General features: G+C 53.2%; 1 protein-coding gene across 3 annotated transcripts in view; it reads left to right on the plus strand.

The window, feature by feature from the left end:
- Nucleotides 1–19,423, plus strand: part of RIMS3 (regulating synaptic membrane exocytosis 3) — a 38,598-nt gene extending 19,175 nt beyond the window's left edge. The window contains exons 2-8 of one of the 3 annotated variants that reach the window (XR_003911504.1): nt 769–1,016; nt 6,332–6,473; nt 8,818–8,930; nt 11,300–11,401; nt 11,717–11,856; nt 13,374–18,833; nt 19,249–19,423. Coding sequence is in view for 1 of the 3 variants with exons in the window: in XM_029946048.1 (XP_029801908.1) it covers nt 800–1,016; nt 6,332–6,473; nt 8,818–8,930; nt 11,300–11,401; nt 11,717–11,856; nt 13,374–13,586 (927 nt within the window). In the remaining 2 variants the exon portion in view is untranslated. Of the gene's footprint in view, nt 1–768; nt 1,017–6,331; nt 6,474–8,817; nt 8,931–11,299; nt 11,402–11,716; nt 11,857–13,373 lie in introns of all 3 variants that reach the window. The other 2 variants (XR_003911503.1, XM_029946048.1) reach the window with 2 other exon arrangements.
- The last annotated feature ends 600 nt before the right edge of the window (nt 19,424–20,023 follow it).

Consider the following 20,023-nt stretch of genomic DNA (forward strand, 5'->3'; position numbering starts at 1 on the left):
TTAAAACATTTATACCAAGTGTTTATGACATTGGTTAATGCTCATGATATGATATTAAATGAAAAATACTAGGATGTAAAATTGTATCTGCACTATGAGTTCAATTATTTTTAAAAATGCATAGAAAAGAGACTGGGAAGAAATCAGATTAAAACACCTCCAGAGGCTGCCACTCCGTGGTGCACTTAAGGGCATCTTGTGCCTGCTTCTTTCTACTTTTCTGTGCTACCCCTTCAAGCAGGAGGTCCCCTTCCATAGCCGCCCGTGGCTGGAGGGCCAATCTTGCTGTCTCTGTTCTTATTATTGGCTATGACAGTAATCACACTTACTATTTACTCCATGCCTGACACTGTTTGGGCGCCTTCACATGCTCTAATTTAATCCTTACCACAATCCTGTGAGGTAAGTGCTTTTATTTCTCGTTTTGCTGAGGTGTTCACTGAAACCCCAAGGTGCTTGGTCACAAGATCACACCGCCAGTGTGTAGAGGCCCCTGGAATTCAAGAGTGGGCCGTATAACTCCACAGCCTCTGCCCTGACTGCCAAACCAGGTCACTTACCAGGATATCCAGGTGCTAATAAGAATAGTTCCATTGATTGAGCCAGACCCTGTGCACACTCTTTACGTTTATTTATTCATTTAATCCTCACAGCCTCAGAGAGGCCAGGTGACTTCTCCAAAGTCACACGGCTAGGAAGTGGGGGGCTGCAGTAGAGTGGCCCCAGGGCCTGATGTGGCACCCCTTTATTTCCTGCCATCCCCCACAGGGTTGCCTGAGGCCTTGCCGCCCCTCGGACCATGTTTAACGGGGAGCCTGGGCCGGCCTCGGCCGCGGCCTCCAGGAATGTGGTTCGGAGCTCCAGCATCAGCGGTGAGATCTGTGGCTCCCAGCAGGCTGGGGGTGGGACCGGGACCACCACAGCCAAGAAGCGGCGCAGCAGCCTTGGGGCCAAGATGGTCGCCATCGTGGGCCTGACTCAGTGGAGCAAGAGCGCGCTCCAGCTCCCCCAGACTGGTGAGGGGATGTGGGACGTGGAGGGCGTGGGGTGGGGTGCCTTTCAGTGACAGGGCACCCGGGGGGGTATCCTCATGCCCACAAATACTTATGTAGCACTTACTGCATCCCAGGTGCTATTCTGGGTCTAGTACATGTCCTGACTCATTGAATGCCCACAAACTCCATGAAGCAGATCCTGAAGCGCAGAGAAGGGAAGTAAGATGCCCCCAACTACATAGCGCGTGGGTCATTGGAGCCTGAATTCAAAGCAGCTGGGCTTCTAGCTTCATGCTCCTAAACTTTACACGGTCCCTCCATGCACAGACTTACACATTCAACAGCCATCATATTCCTGACACCATGCTAAGTGACACAGCTTCACAGAGACGCATCCACAGGCTACAGTCTCACCTGTATTCTCTGAATTTCCCCAGTCCAAATAGCCACGGAAATGTAGTTACAGTTCTACGTTACCAAGTCTCAAGAGAGGCACACACGTATCATCATACAGCGTGCTCAGTTGCTCAAGTGAGCCTCGAATCATATTGCAGTCATTCATCTGTACATGGTCACAGTAAAGCCAGTCATCCACATCCTCTGAGCACTAGTGCGCAGACCCAGATCACCAAAGCACAGTCACACACATGCACACCATGGCCCATGATCACAGATGCATGTTGTACACGTAGATGTACAAACCTCATGAAGCCACCTTCACACACACCTGAACCGCTATGTCCTGAAAAACGTATTTTCTCAGACACCTGGTTTTGGAATCCTAGTGGTGCTCCGACTGCAGGGGGGAGCAGGAAGGTGACCCACTTTGTCACACACAGTCACACTGGACCCCACCTCACAGAGGAGGAGCCAGCCCTCCCCTCCCAAGACCTCCTCACTTTGTGGCTTCGGCCCAGACACCAGCTGGTTTTGTTTTAAAATCTCTTCCTGCTTATTTTGTTCAGAGTAACAACTTCCCCAGGAAACCTTCAAATAGGCAGCTGGATGGGGGTGGTGAGGGGGCGGGGGTGCCGGAGGATCCAGAGAGAATGCTCATCAAGACTCCCAGTTGAGGGTGGGAGACTTTTCCAGGCCTTAAAATAGATTTTTACAAAGCCTTTCATAGGAGCACGTGGTCTTTTCCAGCAATCAAACCGCAGTGTGTTTTCTGGCTCAGGGAAATGTTAGGTGGGGAGGGGGCTTGAGGTTATCAGTGGCCTGGGATGGGCATGGCCTCTGTGTGTGGGCCTGGTGCTAGGGGGATGGGGATCCAGGAGTTGGGCTGGTGTAGAACCAAGGGGTGGGAGATGGTCAGGGATTAAGATGAGGAGGTTGAGGAGGTATTGGGCTCCAGGAGTCTGGCTTTAGGAATCCAGCTGATGCAGCTTCAGACCCAAAGGCTTCTTCATGCCCCCAAGTGACTTGGACAGATGGTTTTCCAAGACCAGGGCCGGGGCCTGAGTCGCTGGGAGACATTCTGGTGATCTGCCTGGGGCTGTCCACCTACCCAGACTCCATAGTCAACAGGCCGGGACTGGAGTAAACACCAAGAAGACCTCAAGCCTTGAGGGGAGGTGTATGATGATGAGGCTTCTGATCATTTGTCTCTGTGGCATCCATGTGTGCAGCTGAAGTCCTGGGGCCTGAGCCAGGAGAATTGCCCAGATGCCCTTTTGACCGATAGTCTCTGTGAATCATCCAATCTCCGAATGTGAGATCAGGGAGGGCCTCTTGGGATCATCTAGTCCAATACACTCATTTTATCGATGAGGCATCTGAGCCTGGAGAGGAGAAGGCATTTTCCTGGAGAACAACTTCAAGTTGGCCACGCCCTGTCATTTGCTAGTTGGGTGACTCAGGCAAGTTACTTCACTTCTCTGAGCTTGCTTCCTTGACTGTGGAATAAGGACAATGATACCTATCTTGCAGACTTCTCAGGAATTACACGAGACAGGATATGCAAAGGCACTCAACCTCATGCCAGCACATAGTAGATACTTGGTAAATTGTTGGTGTTATTATTACCCATGGCCACGCAGTAGGATCAAACAAGAAGTGAGTTCTCTAGTGCCCACAGCTCTGCCACTCACCTGTAGCATACTCCTCTCCCATCTGTAATTCTTTCTCCCCATTTTGTTTCTCCCAGCCTTGAGCCCACTCTGGCGTAGGAGAGTCTGGCCCCAGGGGGATGTATTGGCTGCCTCACACTGGCCCTGGAAACTCTGTTCTGGGAAAAGATCCTAGCAAGGTGCCCCTGCTGCCCCCAGATGAGATGGCTCCATTCCCTGCAGGGCTGGGCTGTGTGAAGTGGAGAGGACTCCTCTCTTGGACCCCAGCTTCTGAGCTCTAGGTCTGCCCTTCCCAGGGGCTTCCTTCCTCCTGGTCTGTCCAAACTCTACATTGGCTCCAGCCCCGCCCATCTTCTCCTCTTTGTTTCAAAGCCTCTCTCCTAGTTCAGGACCTGTGATACCTAGCCTAGACTATTGCCCCAGCTTCCTCTCTAGTTCTCCTGCCTCCTGCCTGCCCCTTCCAGTTTTTCCCTCACATTTTCCTAAAGTGGCCTTGCAGAAACTCACCCTGAAACTTTAGAGTTTAGTTCTGGCTCTATAACTCCCCATGGGTTCTTGGGAAAGTCACATTTCCACTAGCTCTTTATTTCTTCTTCTATAAAATGGAGCCATTAAGACTGTCTCCCAGCTTCTGGCCATATCTAACATTCTCTAAGCTGTGGGAGCAATGATGAAGGTAGGGTCAGGGCTTTGCGGTCCTAGGACATAGATGGGTTCTGGCCTGGTCTACTCAGGGCCCACCCTGGGCTATTCTAGCCCCCACCCAAATGAAACTCCTCTTTTCAGTACCAGGGACAGCAGCTCTTCCCACCTGGGCTCTGGGCTCTGGGTCAGGGTCCGGTGAGGGCTCGGGACCCTTCCAGGAGATTCCCTGTGAGTGCTGCTGAAGGCTCTGACTAGCTCTCCCTTGTATCTGGTGGGACAGATTGGATGGTTCCATGAGTCTTTCAGTCTCCAGGGACCACAGAACTATTGCAAGCAACTTGGCCCAGTTCTCTAGAGAGAGAGGCTATGTAAAGTTTCTTCCCAGACCAACAGAAGTCAGACTGGAAAAGTAGAGGACTTTTCTCTGACGTTGCAAAAACTTTCCTCCCACCCAGAAGACATGGAACTTAGTCTCTGCTGAACACCATTCAAACCAATGTGGAGTTGATGGAGAGGGTGAAAAGTAGGCTATCAGTAGACTGGGAGAGTGTTGCCTGGGGTCTGGCCCCAGCCCTATGAACATGTGGACCTTGGGCTCCCCATCTATGAAATGGCAGTGGGAGGTCAGCAAGGTGTCTCCAACACTTCAGGATTCTGTGACATCCCTACCCAGGGGGTCTTAGTGGGTTGGGTAGGTCAAAGAAGGTAAATTTTCTCCCAAGTGGGTGAAACCTTTCCCAAGCTCTAGAAGAGGGAGAATTGGGGCCATGGGGGTGGTGAGGCTCTGGCTTCAGCTCAGGGTGTGTGTTGTTGGCGGGGGCGGGGGGGATACAAGAAGGGGGGGGTAAAGTGCAGCTCCCACAGACTCTGTCTCCTAACTTGGTTAGAGATGTAGCAGATAGGAGCCAGGGACTGTCTGAGTCCTCTACAGCCAGCATTATTGCCCTCTGTGTGTGGTGGGTCACACACCATTTATGAGTTTGTATCTATGTGTGTGATCAAGTGGATGGGTTCAACTCCAAGTGTTAGGGCATGAAGGTCACATGTCTGTGGCAGAGTATGTCATGCATATGTATGACTAAGACCTTGTAGGACCATTTGTGACTATGTGCCCATTATATGGACATACATGACCTGGTGTGTGAGATCATTGTATTCATACATGTGATCATTAGCACTTGTGCATATCTGTGTGAAAGAAATAGTATGAGCTAAAGTGACTCTGTGTGTGTGTGTGTGTGTGTGTGTGTGTGTGTGTGTGTGTGTGAGAGAGAGAGAGAGAGAGAGAGAGAGAGAGAGGCAGGCAGGCAGGCAGGCAGTCATATCAGTGGTCTCATTGACTCATGGATGGTAGCTATTCCAATATCCCAGAAGCTGGGGTAGTTTCAGAGAAGACATTCCTCCTCACCACAGCCCCTCCATACTCCCAGGACCCCCATCCCATCTGCTAGTGATGCTGACCCTCTCAGCCACCCCTCTCCCAATGGGACTTCCTGAAAGGTAAGTAGGACCAAGCAGAAGGAATCAAGTTCCCCTTTTTGCAGGCTGGTGTTTTGAATATCCTCTCCCCAACCTACCACTGGGTGTGACCAGGAGAGGTGGTTGCCAGCATAGCCAACTCCGCCTTCCTACTGCTTTTGGAGGCCGAGTTGCTGGCCCACTCCCAGCCTCCCCATCCCTGTCGGCAACTCCACTCTTAATTTTCCCAGGCCTCTAATCAGTGACAGCAAATGGCTCCTTTGGTAGAGTCCTTATCTGGGTGCCTCTTCCTCCCTATAAATCTCCTTAGGTAGCAAAGCTCCAGCAGGGGAAAGCCCTGCAAACCTTCCACTTGTCTCCTGCTCCCCTCACCCCCAGGAGGAGAAGGTGTCTAGAGGGACCTCACTGCAATGCTGAGGAGGTTGCCATGGAAACCCAGGCAGGATGGTGTGCTGCTTGGAGAGGCAAAGTGCCCCATGTTCCCTGCAAGGCTCAAGAAGAGGGCCGGGGTGAGGGTAGAGGGCCCTCCAAACCAGAGGTACAGAGATGCGGAGTAAGCTCTCACCGCCTGGCTTCTGGGGTTCCTCTGCAGACCTCTCTCTCAGAGCCAAGGTCAATTCAGGCCAACCTAGTGGTCCCTCTCAGTCTTGCTTTCCCAATGGCCTCTCCAGCCCGCCACACGCGTCCCTCTTCACATTCAGACCCATATTGAGAATGTGGGTTAATTTGAGAGTGGCTAAGCTTCACATAGGGTTTTTTATTGGTTCTGTGAAGGAATCGCAGAGGTGGATTGTGAGGGCCAGGTGTGATAGATTCACGAGGGTACCAGGAGGAGGGAAAGCAAATCTGGGAATGCCAGAGAAAGCAGACTTTCCAGAAGAGAAAGCCATTTGGGGCAAAGGCTGGAAATGAGTTGGGAAAGTGGCCATCAGGGAGCCTGGCAGGGATGAGGCCAAGAGGGCTGCAGGGCTGGTCTCCATCTGGTGACTCCCCACTCTGCAGCCCCAGTTCAGCAGTGCCCCTGCCTCAGGTCAGAGCCCTGCCCATCCCGCCCCATCCCAGGAGGTGACTTTCACAGCACTCTCTCAGAAGCCTCTTCAGCGATCTGACCTTTTTCCCTTTCTGTGCTTTTGGGGGTCACAGAAGGGGCCACCAAGAAGCTGCGCAGCAACATCCGACGGAGCACAGAGACGGGCATCGCCGTGGAAATGCGGAGTCGGGTCACACGCCAGGGCAGCCGCGAGTCTACCGACGGGAGCACCAACAGCAACAGCTCCGAGGGCACGTGCGTGCAGCCCACGCCCACTGTGGTTCCCACCCCAGCCTCCTGCACCCTCCAGGGGCAGGGCTGGGACACCTTCCTGCTGGGTTTCCAGTCCGGATGTCTGGGTTCCTCTGGTCCTCGCCTCCCCTGGGCATCCGCCACCTGAGCCCCAGTCTTCTCTTGCTCCAGGCGGCTGTTTCCCCTCCAAATACCCCGTCCCCCTAGAAGCCCCAGGGCAGTGTATCCCATCTGTATATTTCATTCCCACCTCCCACACCCCAGCACCTGCTCCACACACTGCCCTGCTCCAGAGGAAAGGGCTCGAAAGGAAAATGTGGTCCAAAAATTCTTCTCTATCTGAAGCCATTGTTACAGCTCAGATGAATGGAGTTCTTGCAAGTGGTCTTGCTTGGGGCTTAGAGGAGGAGGCTGGACTAGATCAGTGTTTTTCAAACTGTGGGTGGTGACTCAGGCATGGAGTAAAATCAGTTTAGTGGGTCAGAACCAACATTAGAAGAAGAAATGGACAATTCAAACATATCCTGTAGAGTGAGGATGAATTACCTTGGGAACTTTTGTTTTGGTTTTTTAATATACAGATGCACAGAGGTCTTTGGTGTTAAATATATTTCTCCCCTCGCATGGGGGTTACAGTTAAAAATTTTAAAGTCACTGAGTTAGGTATTTTTTTGGTCTCTCCTAAATCTATGCAACTGGTTGTATGACTAATATTTTTTTGGTTTGGCTTCATCAAGGCCCATTGACCTTAGGACCCTGTGGCTCTATTACTTAGGATTCTGTGATCTCATGTGTCACTACTGTGCCCATTTCCATGAATGCAAATGGCCAGTGACATGTATTGCATCTTATCCTATGCAGGGCATCAGGTGAGTGCCTCCTACTCTGGGATCTACCAGCCACTATCAGAACAAAGATAGTATCTCATTTAACACAACGCCACCACTGAGGGATGTCGGTACCATAATCTCCATTTGACGGGTGGAGAGACTGAAGCACAGGAGGAGGGTGAGGTACTTTACTCCAGGTCACAGCTATTCAGTGGTGGTGGGGTCAGGATTTGAATTAAGGCCATTGGACTCTATAACCTTTGGTCACAACCTCTCCACTCCCTGTAATTCTGTGACCTTGAGAGTCTGTTACTTTATGTAACCTTCAAAGATCCCAGTTTCCCCAGAATTCAGCATGAGGCTATTACTGGCTGGCCAGTCAGAGTGGGTGGGCCTCGAAGCCCCTTCCCCGGAAGTGGAGCCCAGCCTAGCTGGGGAGATACAGGCCCTCTTCAACAAGCATATGCAATGTGTCTTTCTCACTGCCTGTCACTGGCTAAGGGGGACTCAAGGCCAAACTTTCCATCAGAGTCGTTCTGGGACAATCTGATCTCTCGGGCCAGGAACGGAGGCTATGCTAGGAGGTCTTAGAACTTTGGTCCTTGGTAGCCCCTGAGAAGACTGGGGTCAGCCCTCTGCTATCGGTCCTTTCTCTGCTGGCCACCTCCAGGACGTCTAGGCTTGAGGCCATGAACAAGTATCTCTTCCCCTTGATGTTAGTGGCAGCAACATAATAACTACCATTTTATCATCTCCTGTTTGGAGCTTTTGATACATCATCTGCCCTAATCCCCACTGTAACGCTAAGAGTTGGGCATCCTCTCTGTTTTGAAGTCAAGGCAAGTCTCTTACCTCTTGGCACCTCTGTTTTCTCATCTGTAAAACTGAATAATAGCCCCTCGAGCATGGAAATCGCTTTAAGAATGAAATGATATCATGTATGCTGAGCATTCAGCGTGCTGCTGGTATCTGGCCAACTTTCAATCACTGTCAGTTTTGCTTGTTACTATTTCCAGGCCCCCACGACCAGGGACCACCCACCATCACTCGCCTTTTATCTCAACCCTGTAATTGTGTTATTTTGGTCTCCGCTGCTGTTTTGGGCACCACCTCAGATTATTGACTTGGATTTTAAACATATGGTCAACTAAACCTCAGTTCTTGGAACTTGCTCCAGGCACTGAAATTTCTGGCCTATGTTTCTGGTTCTTAGCACTCATATCCCCTGGGGAGGACACAGGTGTCCAGCAAGCCCTGCCTTTTGAGTTATCTTAGAAATCCTGGTGCTTGAGGATTGAATGACATTATGATGTTTATTATTTCTCAAGAGACATCAAAGTATTTTTCTTTGATGTGCAGAGATGAGCAGTTCTGTCCGTCCCCAGCTCAAGTAGTTCTCTCCTACCGTGTAAGGGGGGAAATTGAGGCACAGAGGGGCATAGCCCAGTATCCTTGGGGGCAGAACCACTGCATCTCATTATCCAGATCACTTCATACTCCTCTGCCTCTTCCTCCAGGTTCATTTTCCCCACCACCCGGCTCGGGGCTGAAAGCCAGTTTAGTGATTTCCTGGATGGGCTGGGACCAGCCCAGATTGTGGGGCGACAGACATTGGCAACACCACCAATGGGTGAGTTCTCTTTGAGAGCGGAGCAAGTAGCCCGGTGGGGGTCCCGTGTGATGCGGGATGAGCTGCAGAGAGGAGCCCTCACTCGGGCTTTTGTGCCTTAAGGAGTTAATCCGCCATTCCTCAGTCTGTCTCATCAGAGAGGACACCGGTTCCAGCCTTGCTGCCCTGCAACAGCTTTACGGCACATGCCTGCCCTCACTTCGCCACACACCCCCCCACTCTCCCACCGCCTGCTACCTGCCTGGTGGTGCTAAGTGCTGGGCAGAAAATGGTGAACAAAAATCATCAGAGCAGTGATGTTCACCAAGTCCATTCTACCACTGATGCTCTGCATGACCTTGGCCATGTCATTTCCCTTCTTTGAGCCTCCATTTCCTCATCTGTAAAATGGGAGTAATTATACCCGCCTTCCTTCTGCAACCTAACCACAATTCATTGAGTTCCTATTCGGTGCTTCGAATGAAGTATTTCATTTACTCCTTAGAAGATGTGTCTTCTTTGACTTGTTTCTTCATAGTGCCTGGCACCTAAAAGCCTTTTAAGTAATTTTTTCATCCCCCTTCCCTTGCAGCTAGGACCTATTTCCTGGCGTCTACACTTGATCCTTTTAGCTGCACTTTGGGCCCACTCCCTCCCTCTTTCTGTCTCTTAGATACTGTGTTGGCTTTAAGCAGCTCCTCCCGGGAACTAGCTTCCCCCTCGGTCCTACCTAGGAGTCTGACCCAGACATCTGGACTCTGTCTTCATTGGAACAGTGTTCAAATGTTGATCTCACAGGTCCAAAGTGTTGAGGTTCAAAGTGCTGACCTCCCATCCCCTGAGAGAGCTGGGCTCAGACAGGGCTCTGCTGAAAACCAAACTGTGGAGCCGGGTTTCTATCCCACCGTACTGCCTGTTTTGCTCTAATGTGCTTACAAAGGAGTCTTTGTGTGCTGGAAGAGGGGCCCTCAGACAGTGAGCATCAGCTCTCCTCTGGCTCTTGGGTAAGATTTGGCTAATTTCCAGCCCTTGCTTACAGGCATTTAAGGGCCTGGGGAATCTGCTTTTCCCAGCCCTAGGCCCAACCAGGGGCTGGAAGGCAGTGAGAGGAGCCAGCCACCTCTGCAAGGCTTTTGCACCATCACAGCCTAGAACATTTGTGTGTGGTGCCCCCTGGTGTCTAGAAGTGGGAAGGACAGGCTTGCATTTGCTCATCCTGTTAGGGATGTTACAGTGAAGACCTCCCCCTTCCCACTCCCCCAGGGGGAGGTCAGAAATAGCTAGAGGGAGGACGATGACTTCCAGGATGTTTCCTGAAAGTAATAAATCCCCATCTTCCCAAGTATGCAAATACAAACAATTGCACGATAGCTCAGCGCATCTAAAATGGGTGGCTGAACCCAAAGTCTGGCCCATTTAAATTTTTCGGCATGAGGCTTATGATTCCGCACTCCTTTAAAGGATGATCCAAGTGACTAATGCATAATTTCAAATTCTGCTCACTGGTGTCGAACAAGAGTTCTAGAAATAACTGACATGACTTCACACAGAACTTGCCTCAGCGAGATAATCGTTTGTGGGAGCAGAGTGAGGAAAGCCGGCCTTCCCTCCCTCCTTGGGTGAGGGGACGAGCAGGCTCTGGCTCCCAGGCGGTGCCTCCTGACCCACACAGGCTGTCATCATCTCGGCATCTCTTCAAACCGATATTTGTTTGGCAAAATGTATTTAGGGGAGTGCTGGAGGGCTGCTGTGTAGAAGGTGAAAAAGAGCCGCTACGGGGCGCCTGGGTGGCTCTCAGTCGGTTAAGCATCCAACTTCGGCTCAGGTCATGATCTCACAGCTTGTGAGTTCGAGCCCCGAGCCCCGCATCGGGCTCTGTGCGGACAGCTCAGAGCCTGGAGCCTGCTTTCGATTCTCTGTCTCCTTCTGTCTCTGCCCCTCCCCCACTCACGCTGTCTCTCTTACTCTCAAAATTAAATGTTAAACAAACAAAAAAAAATGGAGCCGCTAAGCCCACAGCCTCCCTCGCTTTCTTCCTGACACAGGAAGTTCTGTCCCCAAACTTGCTGTGCTGTTCAGTAAGACAGAAGCTCCGGGCCCCCCTCCGCGCCTCAAACCAGCCTCACCTGGGAATTGGCAGCCATTTGTTGTCACTCAAGCATACGCATTGAGGGCCGTGCCCCTGCCTCTCTCCCCAGGGGGCCTATCAAAGTATTCTGAAGCTGCTCTCAAGTGGCCTCCCAAAGGCAATCCTGGCACATGCGCAATTTTTTGCATATTGTGCCCTTTCTGGCGCTGTAGTGTCCTCTGCAGACGGTGTTCTGTACAGCAGCCGGCCGGCCTGCCCCTGGGTCTGCCTCTGCCTCCACTGTCTGTCTTCTCCCTTGCAGGGGACGTGCACATTGCCATCATGGACCGGAGCGGCCAGCTGGAGGTGGAAGTGATTGAGGCCCGGGGCCTGACCCCCAAACCAGGCTCCAAATCCCTCCCAGGTAAAGCAGAGCAGCAGGGAGAGGAGTTTTAGGTCTAGGATGCTCCCAGGGAGGGGTACACAACTGAGCTCTGGGTCTAGCACATCTTCAGCTGCCCCTTGGCCTAGAGTAGTATTCTTGACTCTTGGCTTGCCCAGGCCAGTGGACAGGGTTGGGGGTGGGGCGGGGAGGATGGACGAGTCCGTGTTTGAGTCCATCTTTTCTACTGATGTCCACTGGTCAGCTCGTCCCACTCACCTTGCCCACCTCCAGGACCAGCGGGATGTTAGCGGGTGGAGCAGGGCCCTTCCCATCATGCTCTCTCCCGCCCCACAGCCACCTATATCAAGGTTTACCTGCTTGAGAATGGAGCCTGCTTGGCCAAAAAGAAGACAAAGGTCGCCAAGAAGACCTGTGACCCCCTGTACCAGCAGGCTTTGCTCTTTGACGAGGGGCCCCAGGGCAAGGTGCTGCAGGTGAGTGTGACAACGCAATTCTCAAAAACCACAAGTTGTCATTTAAAATCTCTTTAAGGATTTAAAATTTTTAGATTTTTTGTGCCGGGTGCTGTACCAGGTGCATTAATGCACATCACACATTTGTTTTCACAGCCAGGGCAGGTTGTTGCCCCTGGTTGATTCATGAGGAAACCAGAGTTCAGGGGGTAACTTCACCGTCCCCCAGGTTGCCCAGCTTGTAGGTAGAGAGAAGCAGGGTGTGACCGCCTCACCTTCTCTTTCTCGCCAGTGCTAATGTTTATTGCACATCGTCGGCTCCATGCCAGGCTCTGTGTTAAATGCTTTCCAGTCCTGACTTCCTTTCGTGCTCGAGATGGTCCTGGGAAGTAGGTGTGATGCTCCCCATCTTATAGTCTGAGAAAGGTGAAGTGACTCATGTGAGGTTTCGGCTGGTGACTTGCACAGCCAAGGTGACCTGGGCCAAGGTGACTTCACCCCAACTGCAGGAGAGTGCAGTGCCCGCAGCAACAGCCCTGGGCGGGAGGGATCATCACCCCCAGCCCCAGATGAGGCACCTGAGGGGCTCAAGAGGTTAAGTGGGGATAGCTCACAGTGGGGCTGGGCCCTGGGTTCAGTCATGGGTTCAAGTTCTAGCTCCATCACTATCTGCGGGTGGTGTGTTGCAAAGAGTAAATGAGAGGTGCATGTGGAGGACCTCACATAGCGCCTGGCACACCGACAGCGACTCCACTCGCTAGGTATTAGCAGAGGTGGTTGTGGCCGTTGGCCTTGCCTGAGGCACGTGGGCGGCAGAGGAGAGGCCTGAGCCAGGGATGGTCTGGGCTGTGTGACTGCTCACCTAGGTCTGTTCCTCTGGGCCGCGGTGGCTGCATGGTAATGGCCCTCAGAGTTGCAAATGACAAAGTCTGTGAAACTCTAGGGTTCTGTGGGGTAAGGGGTATCTTGGATGTCTGTTTACACACACATTGGGATTCCATTTTGAAAAAAGGATCCACCAATAAAAATACAAGCGTGAAAATCACTGAGCTCATCTAGTCCCCTCTTCCAGTTTTATGGATGGGAACACTGAGGTCTGGTGAGGGCGAAGGTCTCCCCCAAGCTCCGCCATGAGCCTGCGGCAGACTGGGAGCTATGACTCAGATCCTGGACTCTCAGTCCGCTCCTTACTGGGCAGGGCTGTCATCTGGGATGCTGGGAGGCTCTGGAAGTCAGACCCAGGTTTCCAACCCCACCTCTGCCACCGCTTACGGTGTATCTTTGGGGTAATTAACCTCTCTGAGCTCTAGTGTCGTCTTTGTCAAAATAATTATACACAACACCTTTACCTAGATGGTTGTAACAATGGAGATAATAGATCTAAGTCTATAGGATCGAGCCTGTGGCACGTTTTAAGTGCCCAGTAAGCTGTTGTGCCAGATCAGATCTGTCTCATCTGTGCTCTGGCGAAACTTGCAGGTTCCTGGGCCCACTATGGAGCCCTGTCTCACCACCCACCCCAAACTCCCCTCCGGCAGGTGATCGTCTGGGGAGACTATGGCCGCATGGACCACAAATGTTTCATGGGCATGGCCCAGATCATGCTGGACGAGCTGGACCTGAGTGCCGCGGTCGCCGGCTGGTACAAACTCTTCCCCACGTCCTCGGTGGCGGACTCTACACTTGGATCCCTCACCAGGCGCCTGTCCCAGTCCTCCCTGGAGAGTGCCACCAGCCCCTCGTGCTCCTAAGGACCTCAGGAAGAGGCCAAGATGTCGTGTGGGAAGGGGTACCTGATGGCCTCCGCTCCCCTGTACATAGTCTTCGTGTCTTTCTGGCCCCCTTGCCCTGCTGCATGCCTGTTGGCAACTGGGCCCGTCCCAGCTGGCAACGGAGACTGTGGTGCGTGCGTGCGTGTGTGCGCGTCTGTGTCTGTGTGTGACCATGTTATGTCTGTTCGTCTGTCTGGGTACAGTCAGTCTTGGTGACTACATGGGCCACAGTCCACATCTCTCTGTGTCCTGTTTAAAACAAACCCAAAGGAGTGTTGTGTGGGCACCAATCCCCCCGAGTCCAGGGGTGAAAGTGGGGGCCGTGGCAGCCGATCCATCCTGCCCGGCCCTGTGCCCTGGGGCAGAGCCCACATGCCCCTGCCGGGGCCGCCTCTTGGCAGTCCCTGCTTAGTTTTCTGTCTTGTCCTTTGTTCCACCTTGGCTTCTCCCAGCACTGCTGCTCTTTTTTGAAGAATGTAGCAACCACTGCAGCTGGCCACCCGAGGCCCCTCGGGGACCAGACGCCCTCCTCCCCACCCAAGCACCCTAGCAGCTCTTCACACTGAATGCATCTGCGGCATGTAGCATGCTCATCTAGGGCCCTGGCCAGGGGCCTGGGGAGCAGAGGATGCCTGGGAGCGGAGGGCTTGGAGATCATCTTCTCCCTCAGGCCAGAGCTGCCTCCTTCCTATAGGTGAGACACTAGGAAGTCTTAGTTCCCAGGGTTGCTGGCCAGGCCCCTTAGAGGGAAGTGCTGGCACCTCCCTTAGTATTGTCCCTCACCTCCTGTCTTCCTCCAAACCTCCTCACTTCCAACATGCCAAAGGAGCTCTCCCAGTGGATCCCAGGAGGTGTGGATGTGGAGGGTCTTGACATCCAGGAGGCTGGCCTCAGGAGGGGGATGTTACCTGCCACAGCAGGTGGTCTCTGGAGGCGACTGTGTCCTCTCCAGGCCCTGGAGGGTGGCCCTGTCCCTCTCTGGGATCATCCTGGGGTGGCTTGACTTGTGGAGGAGGTGCTGAGGGTAGGGCCACGTACTGGAATTAGGAAGGCTGGGGTTGTCCTGCTCTGTGCCCCCGTTGAGTACCCTGTCTGACCTTTGGGGATTAACTGCATGAGGTTGATCATTTGAGTCTCTCTTTGTTTGCTCATTTCCAGACCAGGGTCCCTGTGTGGGAGCTCAGACTCACTTGGGCTCCAGCCTTCTGGCCCCATGGACAGCCTGGCTCTGGACTCAGCTAGACTGTCACAGTCACCAGCTCTGTATAAGCAATACTTTCCCCTCTCTGCCTCCCCACCTCTTTGCGCTCCACAGCTGTCCTCTGGAGAGTGGCCTGTCCTGTCCTAGATGCCTCACCTGCCTCTGCTTTCTTTCTGCCCTTGTCTGGTTGGAGCTTCCCAAAACCACTCAAAAACCCTGACTTCATCTGACAGCTGGGCCCTGTGGGTGGGGACCAGGACCTGGACAGGCCCTGTGAGATGTCTGCTTGGAAATGCCCAAATCTGTCCTCTTCCTCCTCAGGTCTAAGGCAGAAGAAGGTTAGAGGTTGCCCAGCAGGTGGAGACTGTAGCCCTTGGGTCCATGTCTGGTGGGGAGGAAAGAGGTGGCAGGAGGGGGGTCAAGGTATGGAGAAGACTGTCCCTCTGCCTCTTCCCCAGCCGTCAGCCCCATGTGCTGAGATGACTCGGACCCACATACTCAAGGTGGAGGGGAGCTACCCAGCCGAGCAGCAGAGAGGTCTCTGCGCCTGACTGCTTGGGCTCCACTTGTAACCAAAGCCGGATGGATGGGCAGAGAGGTGGATTCTGAGGGCAGGTGGAGGGGAGGCTCCCTGGAGATAGAATCATCTCTACCCAAAGGGCCTCCTTTCCTGGCAGGACCCCACATCAGGTTAAAGCCAGAGCCTAGTAACCTGTCTCCCAGGAAAGCCCCAACGGCCCTGCCCACAGACAGAAAGCAGGTAAGGGCAGTAAGAAACGAACCGAATGGACTCCTGGCTCCTGCAGGAGCCCCCACTCTTGTCTGATCACAGATGAGGACTGTGTGGGCGTAGAGCGAGGGAGGAGGCAGCTGGGTCGGGTTTTCTCTTCAAGCAGAAATTCTCTGCTGTTGTCGGGACTGGGTAATGCATGCATTTCTCATATTTCTAAAAATAAGGTGAAGGGCTCTGTACTCTTTGACCCTAGAGTGGGGAGAGGGAGGAAACTCGCTCACAAAAGTTTGTTTTTATGTTTTGTCTGTGATGTGTTCACCTTTAGAGCAGTCTCCCTCAGGATGGTGTGGACATACTCTACACTTTTGGAATGGTGGGATTCGTAGCAATTCATAGGATAGTGTAGGCATTTGCTGATGTAGCACTGAGTGGTGATACCCAGACCATGCAGTCATCCCCAGGGAGGGGATATCAAAAAGGGGTATCACCCTCATTCCTCTAGGGACCCAGGAAGACAGAGACAGTGGGGGGCTGCCCACAGAGCAAGGGCCTCTGGGTAGTTGCAGGCCACGGTGCCCTCACCTCTGGGGGAAGGTTGGTTAGAACCATGGAAGTTCTAGCCAGAGATGGGGCCTGACATGTGGTGACTTGGGCTGATCTGCCTATAGTCCCCAGCTGCTAAAACTGCCCAAGGACTGGGCCACTCACTCTCCTCTCTCTCTATTGGGAAGTAATTCTCCCTAGGTTGACCTTAGGGAATTATCCTTTTTAACCCTTTGCACCAAATAAGTTACTAATCCCCACTGGATCCTCCCTCACCCCCATGATGGTGAGGTCACGTGAGGCTGATGCGTGTGTGATGGTGAATGGCTGGATTTGAGGGTCTGTTTCTCATCCTCCTGAATCCAGGGGCTTGTCTGAGAAGCTGTTTGGGAGCTAGTGTGTCCCAGGAGAGGAGGGAGCATGCGCGAGACTCCTGGCCTTCTCTGGGGAGGGCAGCATCTTTGAGGAGGGGACAGTGGGGAAGGAAGGAAGCGCAGAGTGTTCCCCAAGCTGGGGAGCAGTCTCCTGTCTCTGAAGGCCTGCTCACCCCAGGTGAAACCCAGAGCTGAGTACAGGACGGGGTTCTGTGTCATTCCCCTTCCTCTGCTCAGGCAGGATTCGCGGAGGATGGTGGCAGAGACGGGGGTGGCCCTGCGGCACTGCCGGGCTGTGGGCAGGAACCGTGACAGATGATTCAGAGCAGCTGTCTTCACGTTTCTGCTCTGTTCAGTGTGTCCTACTTCCTTCTTAGACTCCTTCCCTACAGGAAGGTCTGAGGGCCTTTGGTATGAATCAGCCTCCGGTAAATGGGGGCTGAGTCTAGGTTTGACTAGGGGGATTTGATCCTTCAGGGAAGAACCATCTCCAAAACGACTCCCCATTCCGGTCTCTTCCACCTCCCAGTTCTCCCAGTGAAGGAGCGGAGGGCTTAGGAGGCGCTCTGGGGCACGCCAGCATTCCAGGGGGGTGAGGCAGAGCCCCGGGGCTCCAGAGAGAGGGCACCTGTGTAGCCCATCGCTGTGGGATTGCCGGTCGTCCCAGGGGCATGAAGCCTGCCAGGGCCAGCATGCCTGAGCCCTTCTATACTGCCAACCTCCAGGAGAGCAGGCCCCTTCCCATCCACACCCCCCCCCTTAAAGACACTAGAGACCTCCAAGGGTCCATCTTTGGAAATGAAATGTAGCACAATCTTAGACTGCGTTACCAGGAGCCTTGACCCACGACCAGGGCTCTTGCTCCGCACCCTGCTGCCCAGGAGACACTGAGCTCCCATCGCCCCCCACCCCCACCCTGGGGCTCCAGGCCTCCTGATGCCTCCCCTTCCCTCTCTTCCTCGGCCCAGAAAGCAGCAGAGCTTCAGCAAGGCTGCTCTTCTGTTTCTCTGATTGCTTCCTGCACTGTGCAAACTCCGTGCAAGACATGGCTGCCTTTGCTTGGCGATGTAGACGCGTTGCCCTCCGCCTGGGCGCTGGGAGACGGTGCACCATTCAGGGCCAGGGTGTCCAGCAAGCATTTCCGCGGCATCTCCAAGAAGAAGAGGACTGCCTCCCTACCGACTCCTCCCTCAAGCTTCCTCTCCTCGGCGTTTTCTCCACTATCCTGACCCGCAAAGAGGTTCTTTAAAATGCTGCTTCCTGTACTGGCTTCTCTCTCACTGAACGAAGAGGGAGGAGATGGGTGTGGAGACCCCCCTGCCTTCTCCCTCAAGTCTGCTTTTCACTCAGGTCAGAAGAGGACGGGGCAAAACCAAACACTCACAATTGAAGACAGGGGGGTGGGTCCCGCCCAGTCAGGTGAGGTCTGATGGCGGCTGGATTGGCCTGGTCTGTCTGGGAAAGGGTTCTTTTGAGAGTGCCTGAGCATCTCAGAGCAATGTCGGTGATGCCAAAGAGAGCAACTCGGTCTCCCCGGGCACCGACTCTGCCGGCGGGGCCTGCACCCATGCGGCGCGGGTGTTGGCATGCCTGATGGTGGGACCTTGTTCTCTGACAAAGGGCTTAATCTTTCCATGTAGCAAAGCAACTCCTTCTCTCCCCCCACCCCCTTCCCCAACCCTGATCTCGGGCTTTTGTGGGCCCAGCAAGGCTGTGCCTGTGAGGAAAACCCCACCAGTAAGGGAAACTGAACTCTGTCGGGGGCCTAGACTAGCTTGGGGCAAGTGCTTGTTGAAAAGTGTGTTACTGCTTGGGGAAAACATTCCAGGGATCTAGTTGGAAACTCCCCTGCCAAGGAGTTCACCCCATTGTCAGGAAGGGTCCATGGGACTGGGGCCCAGAGAGTTTGGCTAACAGAGATGGGCCCTGGGAATCCATGGACAACAGAGCATCCGCCCCGCGGGTCAATGGCTGGACAATTGGCTCCAGGGACGCAAGGCTGTTATATACAGTTTTGTCCAAAACTGTGACCTGGCGCAAGACTCCTCACTTTTCTGGGCCTCGGCTTCCTCATCCGCAAAATCAGAGCATTTGCTAGTTGCTCCATGGTTCCTTCCAGGTTTTAAAAGTCTGATCTGGAGCTGAGGATCAGCACCAGCCCCTGGTGCCCCACCTGGGTGCAGGTCCTCAGCCATCCATGCCCAGAGGCTGCTTCTGACAAGACCTCTGGGAATCCTAACAGACTCTGCTCCCACCTCTTCGTGATTTCTTCTCCCTCTTCTTGCATAATGATGAGAAATAATTAAGGGTTGTCTACAATGGACAATTTTCACGGTGCTGATGTGACGTCACAACCTCCGCTGCACCCCGCGCAGGTCAGTGTCCCCACCAGCAGATGAGACCGGGTCAGTCCCCAGTTCTGCTTCTGGAATGACATCCGCGGGAGAGTGGACCCCTGAGGATGTGGAAGGCAGTGGTCTCTGGTGGGAGGAGAGAGGGCACTTAACTTCCGTCCAAGTATTTGGCTTCTTCAAACCGCTTGTCTCTCCAGAATCTCTCACCAGACACCATCTCCGCAGGCAGAGTGGCTGCTTCCTTAGGAAGAGTTGCCCTGATTATTCCATCCACTCCTTTAGAATGTAAATTCACAGGAGGCAGGAACCCCTTTTTTAGAATTTCCAAATGCATCCTGCAAAGAAAGAGATAGCTGATAGGGACTGACAAGCACACTGTTTAGATAAGAAGCAATTAGCCTTTTATATCTGTGCTCTATACATTTTCTATGTGCAGCATCTTCCCAAACTTGCTGTGGCTCCTAGGTGGCAGGTGGACGGCTGGGAGGACTGCCGGCTGTTTTGTCCAACACTCTTGCCAATTCCCTTGAGGAGAAAATTCTTCACATGGCTTCTGCATGTACAATATTTGGGCAGCAAAAAAAAATAAAAGATTAAAGTCAGTTTGAAAATGGTTTCGTGTTTGCTTTCTGAAGACGGTTCTTCATTCTAGGAGAGAGGAAATCAGGGTTCCAGGCGACTGAAATGAGGAGGAGGATGTGAAGGCTGAGAGGCAGGAGAGGGCAGTACGTCTCAGGAAAGGGCCCAAAACCTTGACCTGTGCGGGAACTCTTTGCCACAGGGATATCTGTGGGCTGTGGAACGGGACTGGGCCAGGCGGCTTCCTGGCTGTCTCCCAGGGTTCCTGCTTACAGGCCCTCAAAGCCTTCTGTCTCCACAGACTCCACAAGGGATGCCCAGAGTCAAAGAGAGGGGAGGTAAGATGGAGCTAAGACTGCTGCTTTTGACCCCTCATACGTTTCTTTCTGAGCTGTCAGCTCCAGGAGCTCTGCTCAGGCATATGGCAGGGACAGTCTTGTTTTTTTCAGCCATGCTCGATACCAGCAGTAAACATAGCAGTTGACCTCCGCACTGTGGGCTACAGCAATCATTGTCCCCTGGAGCACCCCTTCCCCTCCCTATAAGGAAGAGACAGAAAGATATGTTAACATTTAGTCCCTTCTGGGCAGTTCCTCCTAGGGCTGGGTCTGTGGGTACAGGATACGGATAAA

This window comes from Suricata suricatta, chromosome 8 (genome assembly GCF_006229205.1).
Source record: "Suricata suricatta isolate VVHF042 chromosome 8, meerkat_22Aug2017_6uvM2_HiC, whole genome shotgun sequence".
Taxonomy (NCBI): Eukaryota; Metazoa; Chordata; class Mammalia; order Carnivora; family Herpestidae; genus Suricata; species Suricata suricatta.